Source organism: Schistocerca serialis, chromosome 2, assembly GCF_023864345.2.
Source record: "Schistocerca serialis cubense isolate TAMUIC-IGC-003099 chromosome 2, iqSchSeri2.2, whole genome shotgun sequence".
Lineage (NCBI taxonomy): Eukaryota > Metazoa > Arthropoda > Insecta > Orthoptera > Acrididae > Schistocerca > Schistocerca serialis.
This window is the reverse complement of record NC_064639.1, coordinates 315,330,460-315,357,070: the sequence shown is the minus strand read 5'-3', so window position 1 is coordinate 315,357,070 and position 26,611 is coordinate 315,330,460. Positions and strand designations below refer to the sequence as shown.

At 38.1% G+C, this 26,611-nt stretch overlaps 1 protein-coding gene across 1 annotated transcript in view; it reads left to right on the top strand.

Annotated features, from left to right (window-relative positions):
- The window catches only part of LOC126455534 (uncharacterized), a 205,752-nt gene that overhangs the window by 146,932 nt on the left and 32,209 nt on the right, over positions 1-26,611 (top strand). Inside the window, exon 9 of the mRNA XM_050091284.1 lies at positions 3,847-4,065. Coding sequence (XP_049947241.1) covers positions 3,847-4,065 — 219 coding nt within the window. The remainder of the gene's footprint in view (positions 1-3,846; positions 4,066-26,611) is intronic.

Below are 26,611 nucleotides of genomic sequence, written 5' to 3'. Positions count from 1 at the left end.
GCATTAACCTTAGAATTCCCAATGCCAAAATTTTGATTCCCTAGCTTGGAGATTTTGTAGCCACAGGTGTACAACTATATTACAGTGCTTAGCTGAAACTAACTATTGAATGTGCCAGTGGTCAAGAACTTTCAAAAGTAGCAGTGTTGTAGATAGCTCTTATATTAAACATTGTACAAAGTTCAGTAAACTCCTGATGTGTTAAAGTATATTTAGTAATGTTTACTATTCCTCTTCCAAAAGCGGACGTACTTGATATGGTCTTACACAGCATTGGACAGTCATTTACTGGGTACTCACAGCTTGAAGACCTCACAGTGAGCATCTTCTCATTGTTGACAGTGATAGCAGTTGGCATCACTCAGAATTTCATCTCTTTGTTGTTGATCTGTATACTATAAAAGTGATTTTATTGGTCTCAGAAACAGAAAAACCCTTAGAGTTCTAGAACAGCACTGGATTAATATTTGTGGCAACAAAAATATGGTTTCAATTTCTTGAATGATTCATATTGATTTCTTGGTACATTTTAGCAGCAGTACAGAAACCGTCTCTATTGAGTCAAAATTGCTCAAAATTATTCTCAGTCAGGAGAGCCACAATTCTCACTTTCCTCATACCATGTCAGGAGCACATTATCGAGTTACTGTTTGTCATTCACATTCATGAATTACAATCTTTCCACAAGTTTCAAAAAGTTTGTTATGTACACTTGCATGCTTTACTGTACCTGTATCAATTTGCGAATTGGTGTTCAGTAGACTTTAGTGAAGTTTATAGTCCAATGCTATTTGTGCTCCTGCAAGGCAACATGTCTGCCTCTCACCATCTCCTATACATGTCTCTGTTGAGACTTTTGTTGCCACTCCTGTTCGTGATGCCACATGGCACCAGAGTTTTGTGTGTTCAGTTCTGTGGCCCTGACTTGCTTCTGCACCTTCCTGTACTGTTTGTAATCTCCTTTACACAAACATGTTTGGACTAATTTTACCATCTCTTTCTAACTGTCTTATTAGTTTGATTTTTTTGTGCCCATTTTGCTTGGGCCTTACAATCTGCACTGATCTTTTGTTTACAAATTTTAAAAACATGCTCTGGTATTATGCAGACAGTATATCCCTCTCAAAGGGTTGCCATCCTACATTACTCAAAACAGTTTGAAGTGGCTACAACACAACAGTTTGCTGCAGTTGTTCAGGCCCGACATCTACCAGTATCTTATGCAACCACAGTTCAAAATGCCCCCCCACCCCCCCCCCCCCCCCCCTAAAACTCATGATACGAGGTGTGATTGGTAAGTTTTAAGAATGGGCTTGTAATTGTACAATGGTGGTACTTACATGCTGCTACAATACATCTCCTTCAAAATAGTCTCCTTCTGACTGAACACACCATCTCCAATGGTGTTTTCACTCTGGGAAACATTCCTGGAATTTTTTTTCCTGAAGTGTGTTAAGAACGCTCTCCGTATGTGTCTGGATGTCTTCAATCGAGTCAAATCGCTTCCCTTTCAGTGAAAATTTCAGTTTAGGAAACAGGTAGAAGTCCACAGGGCCAAATCAGGGGAATGTGGTGGTTGTGGAAGCACAGGAATTTTGAATTTGGTCAAAAATTCAATGATGGAGAAGGCACAATGAGCCGGAGAATTGTCATGATGTAACACCCAACTCCTGTCTTTCCAAAATGCAGGCCTTTTCTTCTGCACCTTTCCACACAAACACTCCAGGACACAGTAGTAGTATTTCTGGTTAATAGTCTGACCTCCAGGGGTAAATTCATGGTGCATAATACTGGTAGAATCGAAAAAAATCACCAACGTTGTCTTCACCTTTGATCGACTTTGCCATGCTTTTTTTGGTCGTGGTGAACCTGGAGTCTTCCACTGTGAAGACTGAACTCTGGTTTCACGATCATATCCATATACCCATGATTTGTCACCTGTTATTACCCTATTTAATAAATCTGGGTCATTTTTAGTCCGATTAATCAGTTCTTGGCACACTTCAAGTCGGTATTGTCTCTGGTCACTTGACAACACTTTTGGAATGAATTTTGTGGACACTTGACATATGTTCAGATCTTCAGTTAAAATTGACTGAACTGCATAGAAACTTAAATTAAGTTCATCAGCCATCTCCCTAATTGTAAGTCTATGATCAGAGTGCATTAAGTCATGAACTTTCACAACATTTTCATTCGTTTTTGAGGTGGAAGGATTGCTGGAAAGTGGTTCATCTTCAAATGATTTGTGGCCATTTTAAAATCTGTTGAACCAGACAAAAAAAAATTGACTGGCTCATATAATTATCTACAAAAGCTGTTTTAAATAGTTGGTAAGTCTCAGAAGCTGATTTTCCAGTTTTAAAACAAAATTTTACACAAACTCATTGCTCCATTTTTACGTCCATTTTCATGTAGACAGAATCCAGCAACAAGCCCTAAGAGAACAGCACTCAGCTAGCTACCACAATTAACTGAATAAAGGAAACACAATTTCCTGGCAGAGGGCATTCAAGGACAAGGCAATGACTCACTCCTCACCCTCCGTGTACCTGCCCGTTAAACCAGTAAGCAGCAGTGGATCCATTCTGGATCCATTCTTAAAACTTTCTAATCATATCTTGTATAGTGTTTGCAAAGCATCTCTCTCATAGAATCACCCTGTTAACAATCAATGAATGAAAGTGCACTAGTCTGATAAAGAGAGACAGGATTTACAGAATGTCTGAGGAAAATTGACCAATTGATCACATTTAAAAAATTGGTTTTACTTTGTGTCACTGAGTGTGGAAGCTCTGGATGAACCAACATGGAATGTACATCTGTGTATATTTAGTACTGCAATATTATATTGTTATGTGTCACCGAGTGTGGAAGCTGGGTGAACCAACGTGGAATGTACATCTTTGTATATTTATTAATAGAGGGAAACATTCCACATGGGAAAAATATACCTAAAAACAAAGATGATGTGACTTACCAAACGAAAGCGCTGGCACGTCGATAGACACACAAACAAACACAAACATACACACAAAATTCAAGCTTTCACAACAAACTGTTGCCTCATCAGGAAAGAGGGAAGGAGAGGGAAAGACGAAAGGATGTGGGTTTTAAGGGAGAGGGTAAGGAGTCATTCCAATACCGGGAGCGGAAAGACTTACCTTATGGGAAAAAAAGGACAGGTATACACTCGCACACACACTCATATCCATCCGCACATACACAGACACAAGCAGACATTTGTAAAGGCAAAGAGTTTACAAATGTCTGCTTGTGTCTGTGTATGTGCAGATGGATATGAGTGTGTGTACGAGTGTATACCTGTCCTTTTTTCCCCCTAAGGTAAGTCTTTCCGCTCCCGGTATTGGAATGACTCCTTACCCTCTCCCTTAAAACCCACATCCTTTCGTCTTTCCCTCTCCTTCCCTCTTTCCTGATGAGGCAACAGTTTGTTCCGAAAGCTTGAATTTTGTGTGTATGTTTGTGTTTGTTTGTGTGTCTATCGACGTGCCAGCGCTTTTGTTTGGTAAGTCACATCATCTTTGTTTTTAGGTATATCTTTGTATATTTAGTGCTACAGTCACTATATTATTACTAATCATAATATAAATAACCTAAGATTACACTTATTATTTAATTTTGTAGTAGTAATAGTTCTGTTTTCAACGCTATGGATGACTTAAACTTCAAATCAACAATAAAACTCAGTTGTACCATCTATTTTACACTTGGGGATAAGCTTTTGCTGACCGCTGAGTAAACCCCATTAAACTGTGGGTGTGTGATGCAAATGTATATTTTGTGTCATGGAATTGTTATTTTTTAAATAACTTTATTTTTCAGACTCATTGCAGATACCAGGCCCATATCCTCAAGTAAACAATGTTACTTTTAAATATCCACCAGTGCCTTTGCTAACCCAGAGAAATTTGATATCTTCTGAAAATTTCTGCCCAAATATACAACCTGAGAGTAGTGAATGTGATGATGAATTCTGTAACTGCCCGTATGTTATTGAATTTGATTTGGGTGATCTTGTGGAAATAGTGCTTGTAGACCCAGGTGAGTACAGTATTAATTTTTTCCTAGGTGAAAGAAACAGTCATTATGAAGGTGTATATATTGTTAATGAAGTAGTTTAGGCCTAACCACTAGTGGTATTCAATGCAACTACAGTTCAAAACATGCAATGTTAAAACTGTCCGCATCACACTATTTTTTGTGCTCTAGCTAACAAACAAATGCACGTGTTTCTTTCTTATAAGATGCTAGGTCCCATGGCTGAGTACTACATTGGGATTCACCAGATGATGTGTAATGCCAGTGACTGCTTAGATTTTTGACATTTTATGCAGAAAATAAGGCTGTTTGAAACCATCTCTGATAAATAGCTTATCTGGAGACAATTCACTATGAAATAGCGCCTGTTAACCCATTAATGCCCAAAACTTTATTTTTTTTGTCTTTGATCTTGATGAAATTAAATCAGTGTAGTTCTTTTAAATATCAATGACCAAAATGTTATTTTTTAATTTTTTCACTATTTTATTTCACATATGATAAAACATAAGATGGGCATTAGCATTTACTGTTCAATGGCATAATGAAAATTTTTAAGTGTATGTAATTTTATTAATGAAAACTTATACACTATTGTTTTTCTAATTTACAATTATGTCATTAATGATGTTGGGAAAATAAAAACAAACTGGATGAAGTCCATCACATTATATCAGTGACAAGTTCTCTATTTTGCACAATGTTTACCTGTGATACTGCAAAAAACAAGAATCTACATCTAACATCTACATTTATACTCCGCAAGCCACCCAACGGTGTGTGGCGGAGGGCACTTTACGTGCCACTGTCATTACCTCCCTTTCCTGTTCCAGTCGCGTATGGTTCGCGGGAACAACGACTGTCTGAAAGCCTCCGTGCGCGCTCTAATCTCTCTAATTTTACATTCGTGATCTCCTCGGGAGGTATAAGTAGGGGGAAGCAATATATTCAATACCTCATCCAGAAACGCACCCTCTCGAAACCTGGCGAGCAATCTACACCGCGATGCAGAGCGCCTCTCTTGTAGAGTCTGCCACTTGAGTTTATTAAACATCTCCGTAACGCTATCACGGTTACCAAATAACCCTGTGACGAAACGCACTGCTCTTCTTTGGATCTTCTCTATCTCCTCCGTCAAACCGATCTGGTACGGATCCCACACTGATGAGCAATACTCAAGTACAGGTCGAACGAGTGTTTTGTAAGCCACCTCCTTTGATGATGGACCACATTTTCCAAGCACTCTCCCAATGAACCTCAACCTGGTACCCGCCTTACCAACAATTAATTTTATATGATCATTCCACTTTAAATCGCTCCGCACGCATACTCCCAGATATTTTACAGAAGTAACTGCTACCAGTGTTTGTCACGCTATCATATAATCATACAATAAAGGATCCTTCTTTCTATGTATTCGCAATACATTACATTTGTCTATGTTAAGGGACAGTTGCCACTCCCTGCACCAAGTGCCTATCCGCTGCAGATCTTCCTGCATTTCGCTACAATTTTCTAATGCTGCAACTTCTCTGTATACTACAGCATCATCCGCGAAAAGCCGCATGGAACTTCCGACAACATTAGATTTTATACCACAACATTAGATTTTTATACCACAACATTAGATTTTATACCACATAATTTTGTGCATTTTCTACAATTTTTACATCTTCTCTGAGTTAGAATTTGTTGACAAAGTGTCCAACATTCTCACTACAGATATCATTTGTCCGGCATGGGCCCTCGAGATTTATCCATTACTAGTGATCTCACTAGAGACAGTATAACACTTCTTCGGATCTCCAACAAACTTCTGTTATTCACCTTTCTATACAGCATCCACATATTGATAAGGCTACCAACAAGGCAGACTCTAGAAAGTGGCCAGTATCATTTCTTGGAGTGGATCCTGGTTGTCTCTGGTTGTCAAAGAGATCCCTTTGTTGTAGAGTTGTAGTTAGCTGAATTGAGGCATGGTTCTGTGCTTTTGTTCTGCTTTACTCCATCTCTTGCAGGTCCCCTTGGTAAGACAATAATTGATTTGCAGATTTGTTACTAATGTCCTTTGGCTGTTGTCATGCCCCTTAGCAGGGAATGGTGCTCATTTTGAAGTACACGATAAGATCCATGAGGTTCCTTTTTTACGTCTTTCAGGGACACTTTCTCAATCCTGCCTCTTTGGATAGTGGCAATGCAGCGTAATTCATGCTTGCTTACTGATTCCAAGAGTGGCAGAGAGTTGAAACAGTTGTCAAGACAGAAAACTGAATTAGGAGGAAGAAAACATATATAATTTTTTTGTGTAGTTGCAGTTCCCAGTGTTTTTCCTTCTTCTTTGTCACCAGCACCAGAGTAAGGACTGAACATCACAACATACCCCTCGGATGTTGCAGGTCACCTTAACTTGCAACCATAGTGAACAGGTTTTCCCTATTTGTTCAAACCTGTTTCTACTGAGTGAATTACTTACAAGATAACTGTAAGTATCCACCCCTGTCTCCCAATTCCTTCTTCTAAAAGGTACTGGATTGTAACCAGAAATAATAAGAATTCCAAAATATTTGTGTAATTCATCAACTGAAAATTGAAAATCTAAATATCCTTTCTGAGCAGCATATTTCACTGTCTCTTTACAAATGTACTCCATAAACTCTTAATTGAAAACTTCCTTTAATATGTCTACATGCATCTTATGAGACTGATTCATTCTAGCCACAAGAAAAGGCTCTGATGTATTGTCAGTTAATTCTACTTGACTGCCAACATTCATGGTTTTCAGTTCCTGTGATATCCACTTCCGTGGTATTGATTTATATTTAATTTGATAGTTCTGGTGTGTTCTTATCCCCGTTGTTGCTTTCTCTTGCAGGCTGTGAATAACATCATTTCTGTTTGGTTCTGAAGTGGCTTGTACCTCCATTGGCTAACAAAGAAATCCTTTACAGGTATCACTGAAACTAATGAGTCTTTCATCATCACTAGGAGCATCATCACAATCAGAATCATTTCCACCATGTGGTGCAAGAAGGACTAAATCCAGCTCATGCTATTTCACTTCAGATATTACCTACATCACTGAGATTCTCAAGTAGTTTTAGAATCTCTTCTGCCTCATGGGGATTGTCAGGATTATAATAGTATTTGTTTGACCCATCAGTAAAATAAACAACTGCATCTAGTATATTACTCTAAAAGAAAAAAAAAGAAAGAAATGTTTCCTGAATTACATTTAAAGTAGTGATAGTTTCCCATTGTATGGTATATCATACCACAAAGAATTACTCTATTACATATGTTTAGATAAAGAGTTTACAACCAGAAACAACATCATGCTTAATTGTTATGCTGATCTAAAATTAAAACCATAAGGCAAACATTCATATCAATATAAGCAGTTTGAGTATAGGATAAAATTCTTACCTGCTGCACATTATCTTGCCAGTTCAGAGTAGCAATAAGAAGAAATGGCTAACTGTGCAGTAACGGCATTCTTCCGTCACTGAAAACTACCATTGTTGTGGAGCAGCAACCACTGACTGCACACAAACAATTGTAAACAGCCTACACCATCCCATCTAATGGTAACAATACAAAATAAAGACACATGTGCAACATATGATATAACATACCATGGACATTAATGGATTAAGTAATTTCGCATTTTTTGTGTTTTGAGGCAGAATTCACAACTATTTCACATTTATTACAAAATGCTAATTTTTCTGGTCCTCAATAACAAATAACTTCATTAGTCACTTTTTCTAAAAATTAATTGAACATCTCAACACACGAACTGAAAATTTATGTTAACCACATAATAAGCTGAAGAGTTCACTTAGAGCTGCATGACAAGCAGTAGTGTACTGTAAATCTGAGTTTGTATTTATAGAGCTGAGTAACTATTTTCTTTTAAAACTACCAATGTAGTCAAGCAAATATTAAGCTAAAACAGGAGATATTTAATATAAATGAAGAAACAAGAGCTTTTTTCCTTAGTAGCAGCTTTATTTTTAATTTACTTGGTTAATTTTAGATTGTTTAATCACGAATAGCATCAAGCAATATTGTGACCATTTATTGTTGATACTGTGTAGGCTACAGATTACTTTTCTATGATTATATTGTGTTTTGTCACTCTATACCTTGTTCCACATGTATCAAAGTTCTCCTTGTTGATGGTATGTACAGAACATGATGAATGAATTAATGATTGAATGGATAGTTAAGTGAATGAATCATGTATTAGATTAGTTTTGTTATCATTTACCACAAACATTACAGCTTTTGAACAGCCCATTGTAGCCAGTGGAAGGTCATTCATACAGTTTAAAACTAGGAGTGGAGTCAATAACGAAAATTGCAGACTTCACATTTTATGTTCCCTCATTTAGAGTTTAATTTTATGTCTATAGTTAATTTTGCCAATGAGACCATTTCTTCATCTTTTTATAGGGTGCACAGTGTAAATGTGTGGGTTGAATATTGCCATTCTACCTTGGTTCATCCCTTTCATTCTCACTAAGTTATATAAACCAGCAATTCAACTTAAACCTTGTACCCAAAATCAGGTAAGATCAGTCAGTCATATAATCATTTGACAGCATTGAAAATTAAAGTAGTTGTCCCTACACAGAACAATAGCATATATACATTACACAGTAGTACCACCTGCTTCCTTTAAATACAATACCCATGCAGCAGACAGACTCACAAAGTATGCCAGAGCCTGGAAAGAGCAGCATGCAGAACATAGCACAGCAGGAGAGCTTCTGTGAAGTTTGGAAGATAGGAGACAACGTACTGGCAGAATTGAGGCTGTGAGGCCGAGGCGTGAGTTTTGCTTGGGTTACTCAGATGGTAGAGCTCTTGCCCGCAAAAGGAAAAGGTCTGGAGTTCGAGCCTCGGTCCAGCACATGGTTTTAATCTGCCAGGAAGTTTCATATGAGTGCACACTCCACTGCAGAGTGAAAATTTCATTCTGGAAACATCCCTTAGGCTGTGGCAAAGCCATGCCTCCTTAATATACTTTTTTCCAGGAGTGCTAGTTCTGCAAGGTTCACTGGAGAGCTTCTGTGAAGTTTGGAAGGTAGGAGACAAGATACCAGCAGAATTAAGGCTGTGAGGACAGGGTGTGAGTCATGCTTAGGTAGCTCAGATGGTAGAGCTCTTGCCCGTGAAACGCAAAGGTCCTGAGTTCGAGCCTCAGTCTGGCACACAGTTTTAATCTGCCAGGAAGTTTCATATCAGTGCACATTCTGCTTCAGAGTGAAAATTTCACTACAGCACATAAACAGCTCAAAGGCAAATCCCTGCACACATAATCCAGTAAGAACACGGGACAGATTTCTTTACTGAAACTGTGATGGATGAACTGTACTTGAGCCCATCAACCACATTTTTATTGATGGACATCCACCAGTCAACAGCTACCCAAGCAGGTCTTCCAATACTTCATGTATGACTGCTTGACAACACTGTAGCACTGGGATAACTGTAGCTCTATTCACATGGTCTTTTAAATTGTCATGGATATGGCATGTCTGATGATGGCACATCCTCCCACCACAAAACTTAAGGCCCCAGGTGAAGGAATGAGGTTGGAAAACTTCCACATACCTATTAACCAACATGAAAGGCTGCCAAAAGACACATATACAACCTTCTGATTATATGAAATAAACAAATTGCCACATAAAATGTCTTAATTTTAACTAAACTGTACTATTAAATACCAAAAACATTGCTCTATAGGTCCACTGAGGTATGCAGTACAATAAAGAATGTCTTAGTTACAGTCAGGAACAGTTTCTCCCAGATACGGTTTAGGCCGGGAGATACAAGCACTAAAAATAAGTCTGCTCTTCAGATCTTTTACCAGGAACCTAACTGGAGTGATGAACTGTATGATTTGGACAAGTCCTCTGAAACAGGGCAAAAAGCTTGTCCATGACCTTATTGGTGTCCTTGCACACAGCATCAAAAATTTTTGGGAAATGTCTGATCATTTGGCTTCAGTGATGTGGGCTGCCTCTCTCATTATAATGCTGAGCAGTCCTTTCATGATTCCTTTACAGATTTTTGCTAGCCCACTTCCACATTCCTTAGAACTGCATAGCGTCAGTCCCCTCCGACACAAATCAATCAAGCACCACAGGTTGGAGAAGGGCAAATTAGGTTTGAATGAAAATGACAGATTGGCCAGGGTATTCTTGTGCACTTCATGAACAGCAGTGTTGAACATGTTGCTTAATGAATACAAGGATGTATCCCACTTAGTTTTATCATTGTGGTGGAAGGCAATGAGCGCTGCACATAAATTTTGAGTGGCTCATTCCACAAATGAGGGATTTGGATAGTAAGGTGTTGTGGTGGTCTGTGCTATTGCCATCTCAAAACATAAGTTCCTAAACACCACCAATGTTAAAGCTGTGGCATTACATGATACTAGTACTTGGGATGACCCAAAAGTATCAATATTTTCCTTTGATACTTGTCATTGCATTATCATTCCTAGTGGAAATTAATCAACAAAAATGCATACACACATCCATGCAAACCAATGCAAAGTGAATCCGCTCCTTTGACCATGGAAACAGACCAAGGTAATCAATGTACAATTTGTTCATCAGAGCTGGAATAACATCAGAGGACAGTAACCATGGTCAGCTGTCCAATGCAGATTTACTTAGGCAACAGGTCTCACAGGACTGTACAATCCTCTGGATCTCTCTGTCCATCCTTTTCCAAATACAGTTGTGCAGATCTTTGTCATAGTTTTAAAATTCCCTAAATGACCTCCAATAAGGGTTTCATGTTAATACTTGAACAAGCATAGTACCAGTTCTGATGGTAACACAATTGAAGAGCTGACATGGAAAAGGGTGTAAGTGCCAAAAAGTAAATCTTTCAGGTGTTAAGAAAATGTAACTGGGACTTTAGAAATTGCTTTATTTCTTGCAATTTTCAGGTACAATCAATTTTGTTGTGTGTTTTGAACAATTCTCACTATAGATATTAACAAAAGGTATTAAAGTCATTGTTATACACAATAATAAAAAGTTATGAAGAGGAGATGTCCTTGTAGAACTGATGATATTTTGGAGCTAGATAATCAAACTTAGCCAATAAATCTTTTTTCTTGGCATTGTTGATGTTTATTACATGTGTCTCATTGTTGAAGGCATGCGTGTTCTCTAATTCTTCATATTTTCCCTTCTTGAAAATAGTATGATGCTCCCATGCTTCCATCTCATTGAAGGTTTTCTTTGTTTTAATTTGTGGTGAATCTGCCACAGGCACTTTGATCCATGATTTGTTAGTGATCTGTAATGCTGTTGTGTGTATAAACTCATCACAGGCACGGGAGACATAAGAGAAATCAGATTTTTCCATTGGCACCACCTGAAATGGGTTGTGTATCCGCGACAATCTCACTACACTCTGAAGTTCTTCTGGCACCATGGCTTTGCAAATGCATTTTCATTTTTCAGTAACGCCAAAATCTCAAGAGACCAGAAACTTCAGTTCAATGGAATCATAGTATCCCTCACTACTAGATGCATTACAACCAACAACACCATCTTGTTCTTATTCTGACCACTGCAGTTGTCACACCATATTTCCAGCTGGCGCTTAGGTGTCAATCGATTGGACAGAACCTTTAAAAGGCATGATGCAATAGCATTGCCTCCAAGGCCTCCAATTCCTTCATGCCACATACACATGACTGCAGAATTTCCCTTATGAATACACAAGTTGTAATTCGACAGCTGGCGCATATAAAACATGTTACTAAGTGTTAAAGTGGGTGTGAAAATAACCTGTTGCATATTGATAGCTACATTCACTACAGTGCTCAAAGGATATTGAGTAGAAAAAAGACTTACAGCTTTTTCAGCTTTCCTGAGGTGAAGCTCTTTTGCAGAAATTGCAGCGAATCTGGACACCCCACTACTGGTGTTTATTTCACAGGTGAATTTATTGCAGGTACGGCAGGTATCTGTTCTCAAGTCATCTAAAATGCAGATTAGGGAATTCTCTCTTGAAGACTCTGCGATAAAATCAACCATCAATATGTGTTTCAGGAAATTTTTCCTCGAATGCATGATAAAGCTGATTAATGTTTAAGTCAGGATTGAGGCACTGCTTTGCTGAGATGCGGTGGAAGTGCCTCGGGCATCCCTGAACACTATATCTCCTTCCTTTAAATGTTCCAAGAACAGTTGGTTTTCTTTCTCGATATTCTGAAAACAGCTAAGAAGGTATTGTTACAGACCCATATGGTTTCTTGCCGTGATGGAATAGTGTATGTAGCTGACACTTGCCTTCTGCTGTCTGCTGGATCTTCATTGCTCCCATGACATTTTATTGCAAATGTTCGTCAGTTGAATTTGACTCATTAAATACGTGCCTTGTGCATCTTTTGCTGAATGAGAGAAATCCTCATACATCTTCTGGATGTCGCTCTTGATTAATGATTGGCATATGCATATCGGCATTTACAGGAAGCCTGGATAGAATTAACACAGTGGTATCAGCAACAATATTGAAGGAGTTCAATGCAAACAATGTGCTGATTATGTTGTTATATTTAACAAAGAACTGATTGAAACATACCTTGTCTAGAGGTTTATACACTTCTTTCACTTTTGGGATGTTCCTTCACATCTTAGCTCTATATAATTCTGCAGTAAGCGTCAAAACGCACTTAAATGAGTTGTTGTTGTTGTTGTTGTTGTGGTCTTCAGTCCCGAGACTGATTTGATGCAGCTCTCCATGCTACCCTATCCTGTGCAAGCTTCTTCATATCCCAGTACCTACTGCAACCTACATCCCTCTTAATTTGCTTAGTGTATTCATCTCTTGGTCTCCCTCTACAATTTTTACCCTCCACGCTGTCCTCCAATAATAAATTGGTGATCCCTTGATGCCTCAGAATATGTCCTACCAACCGATCCCTTCTTCTAGTCAAGTTGTGCCACAAACTCCTCTTCTTGGCAATTCTATTCAGTACCTCCTCACTAGTTATGTGATCTACCCATCTAATCTTCAGCATTCTTCTGTGACACCACATTTCAAACGCTTCTATTCTCTTCTTGTTTAAACTATTTATCGTCCATGTTTCACTTCCATATATGGCTCCACTCCATACAAATACTTTCAGAAACGACTTCCTGACACTTAAATCTATACTCGATGTTAACAAATTTCTCTTCTTCAGAAATGCTTTCCTTGCCATTGCCAGTCTACATTTTATATCCTCTCTACTTCGACCATCATCAGTTCCTTTGCTCCCCAAATAGCAAAACTCCTTTACTACTTTAAGTGTCTCATTTCCTAATCTAATTCCCTCAGCATCACCTGATTAAATTCGACGACATTCCATTATCCTCATTTTGCTTTTGTTGATGTTCATCTTATATCCTCTTTTCAAGACACTGTCCATTCCGTTCAACTGCTCTTCGAAGTCCTTTGCTGTCTCTGACAGAATTACAATGTGATCGGTGAACCTCAAAGTTTTTATTTCTTCTCCATGGATTTTAATACCTACTCCGAATTTTCCTTTTGTTTCCTTTGCTGCTTGCTCAATATACAGATTGAATAACATTGGGGAGAGGCTACAACCCTGTCTCACTCCCTTCCCAACCACTGCTTCCCTTTCATGTCCCTCAACTCTTATAACTGCCATCTGGTTTCTGTACAAATTGTAAATAGCCTTTCACTCCCTGTATTTTACCCCTGCCACCTTTAGAATTTGAAAGAGAGTATTCCAGTCAACATTGTCAAGAGCTTTCTCTAAGTCTACAAATGCTAGAAACATAGGTTTGCCTTTCCTTAATCTTTCTTCTAAGATAAGTCACAGTGTCAGTATTGCCTCACATGTTCCGATATTTCTATGGAATCCAAACTGATCTTCCCCAAGGTCGGCTTCTACTAGTTTTTCCATTCGTCTGTAAGGAATCTGTGTTAGAATTTTGTGGCCGTGACTTATTAAACTGATAGTTTCGTAATTTTCACATCTCTCAACACCTACTTTCTTTGCGACACCTACTTTCTTTGCGATTGGAATTCTTATATTCTTCTTGAAGTCTGAGGGTATTTCGCCTGTCTCATATATCTTGCTCACCAGATGGTAGAGTTTTGTCAGGACTGGCTCTCCCAAGGCCGTCAGTAGTTCCAATGGAATGTTGTCTACTCCTGGGGCCTTGTTTCGACTCAGGTTTTTCACGGCTCTGTCAAACTCTTCATGCAGTATCGTATCTCTCATTTCATCTTCGTCTACATCCTCTTCCATTTCCATAATATTGTCCTCAAGTACATTGTCCTTGTATAGATCCTCTATATACTCCTTCCACCTTTCTGCTTTCCCTTCTTTCCTTAGAACTGAGCTCTTGATATTCATGCAAGTGGTTCTCTTTTCTCCAAAGGTCTCTTTAATTTTTCTGTAGGCAGTATCTATCTTACCCCTAGTGAGATAAGCCTCTACATTTGTCCTCTAGCCATCCTTGCTTAGCCATTTTGCACTTCCTGTTGATCTCATTTTTGAGACGTTTGTATTCCTTTTTGCCTGTTTCACTTACTGCTTTTTTGTATTTTCTTCTTTCATCAATTAAATTCAGTATCTCTTCTGTTACCCAAGGATTTCTACTAGCCCTCGTCTTTTTACCTACTTGATCCTCTGCTGCCTTCACTATTTCATTCCTCAAATCTACCCATTCTTCTTCTACTGTATTTCTTTCCCCCATTCTTGTCAATTGTTCCCTTATGCTCTCCCTGAAACTCAGTACAACCTCTGGTTCTTTCAGTTTATCCAGGTCCCATCTCCTTAAATTCCCACTTTTTTGCAGTTTCTTCAGTTTTAATCTACAGTTCATAACCAATAGGTTGTGGTCAGAGTACACATCTGCACCTGGAAATGTCTTACAATTTAAAACCTGGTTCCTAAATCTCTGTTTTACCATTATATAATCTATCTGAGACCTTCTAGTATCTCCAGGGTTCTTCCATGTATACAACCTTCTTTCATAATTCTTGAACCAAGTGTTAGCTATGATTAAGTTATGCTCTGTGTAAATTCTACCAGGCGGCTTCCTCTTTCATTTCTTAGCTCCAATCCATATTCACCTACTACGTTTCCTTCTCTTCCTTTTCCTACTGTCGAATTACAGTCACCCATGACTATTAAATTTTCGTCTCCCTTCACTACCTGAATAATTTCTTTTATCTCATCATACATTTCATCAATTTCTTCATCATCTGCAGAGCTAGTTGGCATATAAACTTGTACTACTGTAGTAGGCGTGGGCTTCGTGTCTATCTTGGCCACAATAATGCATTCACTATGCTGTTGGTAGTAGCTTACCCACACTCCTATTTCTTTATTCATTATTAAACCTACCCCTACATAACCCCTATTTGATTTTGTATTTATAACCCTGTATTCACCTGACCAGAAGTCTTGTTCCTCCTGCCACCGAACTTCACTAATTCTCACTATATCTAACTTTAACCTATCCATTTCCCTTTTTAAATTTTCTAACCTACCTGCCCGATTAAGGGATCTGAGTAGTGATTATAAATCAACACTCAGACTTCACTGAATACTGAATGGCACATGCATCCTTTTCCATGCCAACAACCGTGGAGTTAATCAGATGCCACCTAGCGGCGTCAGTGGGAACTACAAGCAGTCGATCTGGACATAGATCTCTCTCCAGGCCACTGGTGATGGCACATAGGATATTTTCAATGCAAAATTGGAATAATGAGTGATTTGGCACTTACACCCTTTTCCATGTCAGCTTTTCAATTATATACACACAACATCCTCGAGCTGTACAACACAAGGCACTTTCCCTCAAAACATAAGCTTTTACGTAATGGGAGCTAATTCCATGTCCACAACTTGTTATTGTTCAATGTTCTTAAAAAGGAGCAGTAGCCACCAAAACAAGGCACATCACTTTACCTGGTTTGATGTTAATAACTTGCATCTGTTCCTCGTCCTGAGCATCTCCCTTATTGTCCTCACAAAACATGTGCCTCCGACCATCAGCGACTACATTCTCTGTCCCCCAAATTTGTTTAACCTCTGAGGTCTCAACTGCTCACTTGTCGATATGCCCTGTCTGCCTTAGCCTCACAAAAACCCAGCTGTGAGTGACAAACAACAGTGCCCAGGCCTCAAGACTGTATACAGAGTACTTAGCTTTTTGAGAGAACAATGAGACACATAAGCTGCAAGGCACCTCCCATTAGGATATTGTTGAAGTAGGACAGGGGCCACCCCAGATATTGAAGTGTCTTTCTGGACAGTAAACTCCTGCCCAAAATTGGACATCGCCAACATGGAAAAGCTTGCCAGAACTGCTTTTAGAGCTGTGAACAATACCTGCTGGGATGGATCCCACTAAAAAATTTTTCCCTTTTCTTCCTTAGTTCATTAAGCAGAGCTGTTAACTTAGCAAAATTTGGGATGAATTTCTCTAAGACATCCACCATCTCTATGAAGTGAGCTACATCTTCCCATTTTTAGGTGGTGGGCTGGTGTAAATCACTTCTTTTGGACCCTGATTAGTACTAACTCAAATTGAGATGCTATATGTTCTAGAAATGAAATCTGGCTGGGCAGATTTTGCTTTAAGTGATTTAACAGTCACGTGTTTATTTTTTTATCTCTATTTAGTTGATCAATAAACAGTAATTAATAGCATTAGTCAATGGTGCCCATTACCCTGCTGAATTACACACTTTCAAGTAACTAGAATTACTACAACGCCTGACCTATGTTGAACAGTGTATCACCAAGATATATAACCATCAACAAGCCAAACACAAACTGGTTCACTGAGTGCTGCTACATAAACCAATAATCTGACTTTAACATTGTACTCAAAATCAGGTGTAACTGATCAGTCACAAAATCATTTGACAACACTGCAAATTAACATAGTTACGCTCACACAGAGTGCGTGCTACACAGTACTACTTTCTGCTTCCTGTAAATTCAATACTGTCCATTCAACATGCAAGCTCACAATATGTGTCAGAACCTGGAAAGAGCTGCATACAAAACACAATACACTAACAGCTCAAAGGCTAACCGAAGTGCATACACTCCAGTAAGCACGGTGGCAGACTGTTTTATTGAAATTGCGCTGGATGTACCATACTGGATCCATCAAACAGCACACTCCTGTTGCCAGTGCAGTGCTATCTGGCAGCCAACATCTACCCAAGTGTTGTCTTCCAGTGCTTCCTGTCTGACTGCTCCACAGAATGGTGCCTTTTGGCTGTCAATGTTCTCCCCGCTGGTACCCAGCATTCTGTTCTTCCATCACAGCCAGCTTTGCACATTGGCTATGGATGGCACAGGTGTATCAGTGCTCTTACTGGCAATGCCTTCATAGTATAGACCAATGACAGCTCTGTTTGCATGGCCTTTCAGATTGCTTCAGATGTGTGGCATCCAGTGATGACACATTGGTAGAGAGAAAGAGGTTCTAAACTAATTTCTCAAAGGCTCATCTGAGTGAAATGAATTTATAATTGTAGTTGACATCCAGTATTGATAATTGGTGTGATTTATTGCAGATTTGAGTCTGTTAGGAAATATGCTTTCAGACATTGACAGATTATAATGATACTTCTAGCTACTGCAAAAATTTAATAATCTGATAATAACAGTAGCACACTGTGAAGAATAACTGCTATTTAGGAACATAACATTATTTTGTAACTTCTTTAGAATCTGTTTTCTTGAAAGTATTGACTATCTGTGCTGGGAATAAAGTAAATCTAATGCATTTTCATTTGACTGTCAATTAGTAAGTACATTAATTGCTAGCATCATTTGGAATGCCTTGATGAAACTGATGGCCAATGGTTACAGTGTTCAATCATTTCTCCTCAGGTATTATCTGGAGATTTGGTTTCACTCATCTCACTGTTTTAATTTGTTTCTTGTTAATAATGCTGCTCCAGTTCATTTCTGCTTTATTGTTAGAATGATTTTTTGTGCATTATGCATGTGTTCTAATTATTTGGTCACAAACTGGAACATTTTATCATACGATATAACATAACTGGTCATATATCAGCATGTGAGTCCTTGGTGAGAGCAAACTCGGTGAAAAAGTGACTGTAAATATGGGTGAATACAGTACTATCTACATCCAGCAATATGGCCAACACTACCACATTTGGTTTAACAGGTTTTACTTCCATAGTTTTAAGACACCCTCACTGAATTAGTTGTGGCCAGTCCATGTCTTAATTATATAGTTCAGTCTCAATTACCAGATGCACATACTGCACTGTCTATAATTATATGATAGTACTCATTGTGTAGTATAACCTAGCCAACTGTCAACAGTCCCACTCAGATGAACAATACATGTGGCACTTTTATCTCAAAGTTAACAGTAATCATTGTTAATGATCCTGCTTCAGTGTCTGTCTTTTTATTCACAATAATACATCATTGCACCATCTCATTATTATGGTTCTCACTGATGTGGGCTCCACTCTCTACATCTTGGAACAGTCTGATTTAAAACGGCTTCATGACCAGTGCTTATGTAGCTTTGCAAATATAGCTATTAAAGTTTCACATTGCTAAAAGTGTAATATTGACAATTTACAATTAGAATTTTACATTTAAAATTAACTGACTAGTGCAGAAAAATTGGTTTTGATCTGAATTTTATGATAAGAGTTTCATCTGAAATAAGCCTTCTTGATGATGAAAACTGAAAAATAGCTAAATAAACAATACCGTACATAAAAGTGTTAATTGTGCAGGAGCTAATTAAGTCCTAATGTTCCTACCATGTTTTGGAAATTAGATACATGAATACTTTAAGTATTTCTATGGGTTATTTTCATAATTAAATCAATAAATAGTAATTACATCTGCTTACATGTCAACAAAGTGACTGGATTAGGAAATAATTACTATTAGTTAATAGAACTGAGTTTTAGCAAAACTAGTTTCTAGAGATGGTTGAAATGAATTAGGAAATTATTCTGACAAATGTAATTTAGCAAAGTTGGGCCTGGTCGTTTACTCGAAGATACAGAATGACAGCTTTATTGTATGGCACATCTCTCACTAACAATAATGATAATTATGAAGGCAAATAAATAAATAAATACATAAATAAATTTCATTTAAGGGGGCAAATAACAAAACAAAACAAGAATGGGTCCCAATTTACTTTGCTATAACTGTTAGTAAAAGTCATTCAACTTTGTTAAAACCTCTTCATTAGAGCAGGTTGAATTCTCCTTTTTTCTACCCAAGGTACTTTACTGCCAGGTTTTACTCATTTTTTTCTGATTCTGTTCAGTTTCAGCCTTGTATATTTTAGGATAAAAACAAATTCGAAGGGCTGGAGGAATATGCTTCGAGCAGAGTTAAACTTTTCACCTTCTGTATCTGCTTTGTATAATCTTTCCCTAAACTCTCTTGTTGGATTATGCCAGTAAAAAAAGAAATAAATGTCATTTCATCCTCAGCGTGGTGCAAGCTTTTTAATTTAAAAAGATTTTCGTGTTTCATTCGTTGATATTACTGCTCATTTAATGAAACAACTTCTCATTTAGTCTCATTAAGCTGAGATGAACCTCTTACTCCATGTCTGGTCTGGATGTGTTTGATTCTGTTATTAGCTGTGTCTTTAGCAAGACAGTTACAAGGACAGTGGAGTTGTCAGGAAGGGATAAAGGGCAACTAATGTTAGTATCATAGGGGATGATGAAATGATTTTGAGATTTTGCAACAAATGGCTGTAAGTACAACTGGAACTAGTCAGTATAAATTAAACTCTGTGGTTTTCATGATACTGACATTGAATTAGTACATCTATCTGTCTTGTTATGACTGGATGTGATTTATTTAATCAAGATTTAATGTTGTTCTTTGCTAGTTGTGAGCTGTCCAACTGCCTGATTATTACTGTAAGGAAATATAATATTGCTACTCCTATTTTACATGAATAATGTACAAGAAAACCTTTCAGTTGGCCAATAATTCATTATCTTTTTTGGGAATCTGTTTTCTGTCATTCTATCATTATGACCCTTCCATTATGTTCTATTTTCTTCTATCTTGTCAACAACTTAACAGATTTTTATATCTGGTCTTCTTGTTTTATTTTATCAATTGCATTACAGCCTTTTACATATCTCATAACATTCAGTTCTGCTGCCTGTAAACATGATTTTTCATTATTTGTTACTGCTCAAGATTCAGAACTATAAACTAGAGTTGGTACAGCCTTAACTTTATGGAATCTCATTTGTATGTCTTTTCTTCTTTTTCTTCCCATAGTTTTTCTGATTGTTCCACAGATAGCTTGATATTTATTAACCTTCTTCTAAATGTCTTTGTCATAGTTAAAATTAATATAACATCCTAGATAACTGAAGAGGAATATTTCTAAAATTTTCTTGTTTATTATTAATTTCAAGCTGAGTGGATTTTTTCCTTTGAAAACCATTACCTTTGTCTTATTTGCAGATATAGTTAAGTTATAATAAATTGCATTTTGGCTCAATCTATATACTGCTCTTTGTAAATTATAATCTGTTTCTTGTGCAATTATGTGGTCAACATATACAGCATTCTGTCACATCAGAACATCCAGTATAAGGCCTCTGCATATGAATCTGTCCAAGTCTGCAAATGAATCTAAATGGCATTGCATTAACATTTCACTTGTATGAGTAAACATCTTAACTATAGTCAAGAAATATATATTCTCAAAGAACTTTGAGTTTCTCCAAATCTGGCTGGCAATGTTAGGCACTTGTGTATTCGTGTCCACACAGGTACTTCGTCTCACAAAGTATGCTCTTTTATGCATAGCAACTCTGTGGAATTTATTTTTTATTTTTTTATTTTCTTTGATTATATAATAAACTTATAGTTCTTATTTAACAAATTCTTATGTTTTGCTTTACAAATTGCCTACATGGAGCCATTTGTTTACAAAATGTCAGAATTAATACTATTACAGAATAATTCTCAATAGCATACAAGCTAATAAGTAAAGTTATTACTTTTCTACACCAGAAAATACTATCGGAACTAATTTCATTACACGAGGTATGTAATAAACTACAACAAAACTTATCTTGCTGCAAAATATGCATTATCAGTTTTTAATGCAGAACAGAAAAATCTTTGATTAATATCTGATGCGGATTTCATGGGCCCTGAGCAAAAATATGTACACTGTAAAGCAGGTGTTTTCATTGTATGTGTTCACCCATTTTCAATTCCAACAGATGTGATTTTGTTTCAATGTGTCTGCAGTAACATACAAGCAAAGAACTATCATATGAACAGCAACCCAACCCCATAAAACTTATTATTGCTACAGAAACAATACGAATAATCCAGTGATCCAAACCTGACAGATCTGAACCTGAAAGTGAATATGAATCTCGGTTTGGACATGACAGTGGCTTAAATAATCCAAGAATGACACAACTGGGAATGCAGCCACCAATGAAATGGAATTCAGTGGGTAATGCAAAGCATATCACCCAGTTTAGAACTTGGGTGAATCAAACAGGGCATCTTCCACAATTACTCCAAGAATATGATTTTATAAACTAAATATACTGTGCTTTGGAAAAGTTCATTGGTCAGGCAGCTACTGAACAGTCACCAATGGTAAAACACTCCTTTACTCAGGGCATAGTGATCAATATATGCATACTAATAGCCTAGCACATAGTGAAAAAGTGTCTAAGGCTCAGATGGGATTAAATCCAGTTATGATTGAATAATTACTGCACACTTTCATCCTACTCACACCACGACTAATATTGTGCAGGTCTATGCGCCAATAGAAGACTCAAACAATGAAGAGAAAGACATTTCTTATGAGCTGTTGCAAAATGTATTTGATGAAATATTCAGTCATGATCATACACTTCTTCTGGATGATATGAATGTGTTCCTTAGCAATAACAGTAACAGTTTTCAGCACCCCTCGGGTAGAATAAAAAATGATTCATAATGATGAGTGTTTCATATTATTCTGTAGTCTTTATGGACTCTGTCTAAGCAGTAGTATCTTTCAACATAAAATGATGCATAAGAAGACCTGGCATTCACCTGAGTGAAACACTCCAAATGAAATTGAATACATTTGTGTAATTGTGTGATGGAAGTCATGTTTGCAAGATACACAAATCTATCATGCTGCGAATGTTGGGTAGGGCCAGTTGTTCATCTCAACAGACTTGAATGTGAAGTTCAAGCTGCAGCAGTGGTGATAACCTAAGCAACTGTTTGATGTGCCAAAGCTGAAGACAAGGAAGTAGAAAATTCATTCATAATCAGCCTTAGAACTGATTCCGATCACTTCAGCTTCTACCTGATGAGACTGAAATACCATCTTTAAAGTCAAGGATTCTGTGAATACATGTGCTGAAAAGACAATTGGATGATGCAGAGGAACACAGAAAGAGCGATGGCTTCAGGACCGATCTTGGCATCTGATATATGAGAGAAAGATTTACAAAGCAACAGTGTGAACAAGCTAAAGATCAAGAAGAACTTCAAGCAGGTAGACATCAAAATGCAGAGTTTGACTGCTGAGTCAAAAGCAGCTGCGGAACTGACGAAAAAGGTTGGTTTGAAGAAAAAGACAATGAGACAAAAAATACTTTCTCTCAAAATGACACCAGGACTTATTTTTACGGAGGCCATAGTTTTACAAATGACCCCATGGAGGATGAAAATGGCAAACTTCTGTTCATAAAAAAGATGAGCATGCCACCTGATGCACTGTGTACTTCAAAGAAACCTTAAACCAGCTCAACCCACTTAATGCCCACAAAAAAACGAGACAAAATTGCAAGAGCTAATGATAAAAACAGGTGACATCACAGAAGCAGCATGATGAAAGGCATGCTAGGGTAGTCCATGCAGTTGCAATGACCACTGCGGATGGCATAGTGGTGAGATTATCTGTCTTGTAAGCAGGAGACCCTGGCTCGAAGCAATAAATACTGTGTCCAGAAGGTGTAGTGGTTAGAGTAACTATCTAGTGAGCAAATTAAAGCAAGATGGTCAATGATCTCTTCAGTACAGATGCATGCCAGGCACAGACTCTTATGGGCATTGGCAAAATGCTATGAATCCATGAGAAATGAGGATAATGGGCAAGGGGCACTACATCAGTAGTGTGTGAGTAAGCTGAGAATTTGGGTCTGATGGGAGGCATGTGAAGATAGTCAATTTTCAACTTTCCTCATTGATTTCAGTGAATGCCCACTTGCAGTGAATTTCTGTAATTCCTTTGTGTCTGCTTTCTAGACAATTGGAGATATGGCATCATAGCTAAACTATGAAAGTAAGGATAACTAATTGCATGGTCAAACTGGAGAGATATCTTGCTTCTCCCAGTGCCAGGAGAAGTCTTTTGCCTCATCTTTCTAGAAAGGACACCGGAAGCAGTAGACTGTTGACTATGAGAAGAACAGGGTAGCTTCAGAACAGGAGATCCTGTACTGAATAAATATTTGTTCTGCCAAACATGGTAACATCCGCCTCCATAGAGCAGTGTTCAGCTTGCCTGACTGTTATTCTGAGCACGTGGGTTCAATCTCTGATACCATGAGGGATTTTTGCTTAGTGGGAGGAATGAACCAGAGTCCATTCAGCCTTGTGAGGCCAACTGGGAACAATTTGACTCTGAATGAGTGGCTTGAAGGTCTGGAAAGCCTGCATACCACATTCGGTGACATGATTGACACAGGATGACATAGTGGTCAGGTGGCCACAAGTGACACATTGGACTAGAATGTAGGGCCATTTTTCTTGTTTTTAACATGATAGAAAAATGAATCAAATCCAATTGTCCACTTCTACTGCTTCCCAAATTTGCTGCTACTAAAGTTCATTGCTTTGTAAAAATGAGGTCAGAAACCTCATTTGAGCAATGAGTTGGTTTGTTCTGCAATCTTCCAGTATTGTAAATATCTGGAGCATAAAAGGGGGGAGCTTTAGTGTTTATATATCAGTGAGATAATAGCTGCGGAGCCTGTTAAGATGCATTTAACTTTTCTGGTCATAACCCATTGCAGTTGGCTGCAGTATGATAAATAGGTTTACTTTCTGTGCTGAATACTAATATTTAGATTAAAAATCACAGCTGTTCCACACATGCTTATTTCCAATCGTAATTGATAAGTAAAATAACAGAACAACAGAACAGAACAGAGTCCAGACTATTGACCAACATTATCTCACACCAAAAACTAACTAAGGTACAAAGTGTCCAGTGATGCTCATGTATTACTACAACTCAAAGGTGCTACAATCACATATTGATCATTTACAATTAAAAAAAAAAATTACAGATCAGTAATATTTTATGACATTTACATTCCAAAAGTTCTTAAAATTAGACTCTAATTTTTATGTAAACAACAATAGTAAAAGATCTGATTCATTTCAAAACTTTCTCTAGAAATTAATGCAATTTTGCATTTTTAAATATTTTCTTATTGGACATTTTGTTATATTTGCACCTAAGTGAAATAATTCTATCATGTATTACATCGTACCAAAGAAAGCCAAAATTTGTATCACTTCTGAAGTATTTTTGTATATTGGGTAATCTGACTGTCTGATTGTATTGGGTACTCCAAGTATTTGTGTGTATCAAGTACTTCAACTTTTGTGTGCATCGTGTGTTCTGGTTTGGTAGAAAGTAGAAAAAAGCTTTTGACAGGGAATATCAAGAGGCTATGTGGAATATTGTAAGCCTGTGTGGAATTTCTGGCCATCTAAATGAGTTCCTCAGAAACCTGTATCTTGATTCAATTTGCTGTATAAGAACATAAGGTGGGAACATCCCTTTCATTAGCATTCTGACAAGGATGCAGTTTGTCGCCATTACTTTTCATATTAAATTTAGAGTTCATAATGGAGATAACTATGTGCAACTCAAACTTGGGTACACATTGGAATGAGCTGTCTAGGCTTACAGATCTGGACTTTGCTGATGACATTATTCTTCTGGAAGAAACACCACAATATTTACAACTAATGACTATGAAGTCAGATGGAATGGCCAGTCTTGGCTTAACACAATGCATTCAAATTATAGTACAACAGAAGGTACTACAAGATGTTCACCAATTTCCGTATCTCAGCAGCCTTATCTGTAAGCATGGGGATGTAAATGTGGACACCAGGCATAGAAATGAGCAAGCTTCTGCAGTCTTCCAGTGAATGTGATCCATATGGCAATTACTCTTTAAGTATGTCCACATAGCTTTAGATATACTCCTCTATCATCTCATCAATAGCTCTATACACTATTTGATCAAAAGTACCCAGACATTTCTATGTAATGCAGAATTGATCACAAGATGTCACAAGGGACAGAACCGCCATCATAAAAGGAGTAGAGGAGTGTTGTCTTGTCAGTGAGAAGCAATAACAGCAGAATGGTTTGGTCAGGAGAGGTCATTGACTTCAAACATGGATTAGTCATTGAATGTTATGTGAGTAACAAACATGTCAAGTACAATCCTCCGAAAGCTGCACAAGTTGGCTGTTAGTGATGTGGTGCGAAGTGGAAATGTGAAGGAGCAACCACAGCTAAACAAGACTAGACAGACCTCTTGTGCTGATGGACAGGGACAGTTGAGCATTGTGGATGGTGACTGTAAAGAATCGCGTAAATCAGTGGGAGGAATCACTTGTGAGTTCCAGAGTGCTACCAGCAGAATGGATTTGTCAGGAGAGTTCAGTGACTTCATACAGGAACTAGTCATTAAATGTTATGTGAGTAACATATGGTACAATGATTGAACAACTTCTTGTAGCCAAACATTTCTGTAGTCAGTGAGCTAAGCAACACTTGAGGTAGTATAAAGAGTGGCACCACTGGACAGTGGATGATTGGAAATGCGTCATTTTGAGTGATGTATCATGCTATGCCCTGCAGCAGTCTGACAGAAGGATTTGGGTTTGGTGAATGCCGGTAAAACATTACCTGCCATCATGTACATTGCCAGTACGGAGGAGGTGGCATTACGGTATGAGGGAGTTTTTCATGGTTTGGGTGAGGTCTTCTTATTACGTATAAGAAAGTGCTAAAGCAGAAGGGTATGAAAATACACTCCTGGAAATGGAAAAAAGAACACATTGACACCGGTGTGTCAGACCCACCATACTTGCTCCGGACACTGCGATAGGGCTGTACAAGCAATGATCACACGCACGGCACAGCGGACACACCAGGAACCGCGGTGTTGGCCGTCGAATGGCGCTAGCTGCGCAGCATTTGTGCACCGCCGCCGTCAGTGTCAGCCAGTTTGCCGTGGCATACGGAGCTCCATCGCAGTCTTTAACACTGGTAGCATGCCGCGACAGGGTGGACGTGAACCGTATGTGCAGTTGACGGACTTTGAGCGAGGGCGTATAGTGGGCATGCGGGAGGCCGGGTGGACGTACCGCCGAATTGCTCAACACGTGGGGCGTGAGGTCTCCACAGTACATCGATGTTGTCGC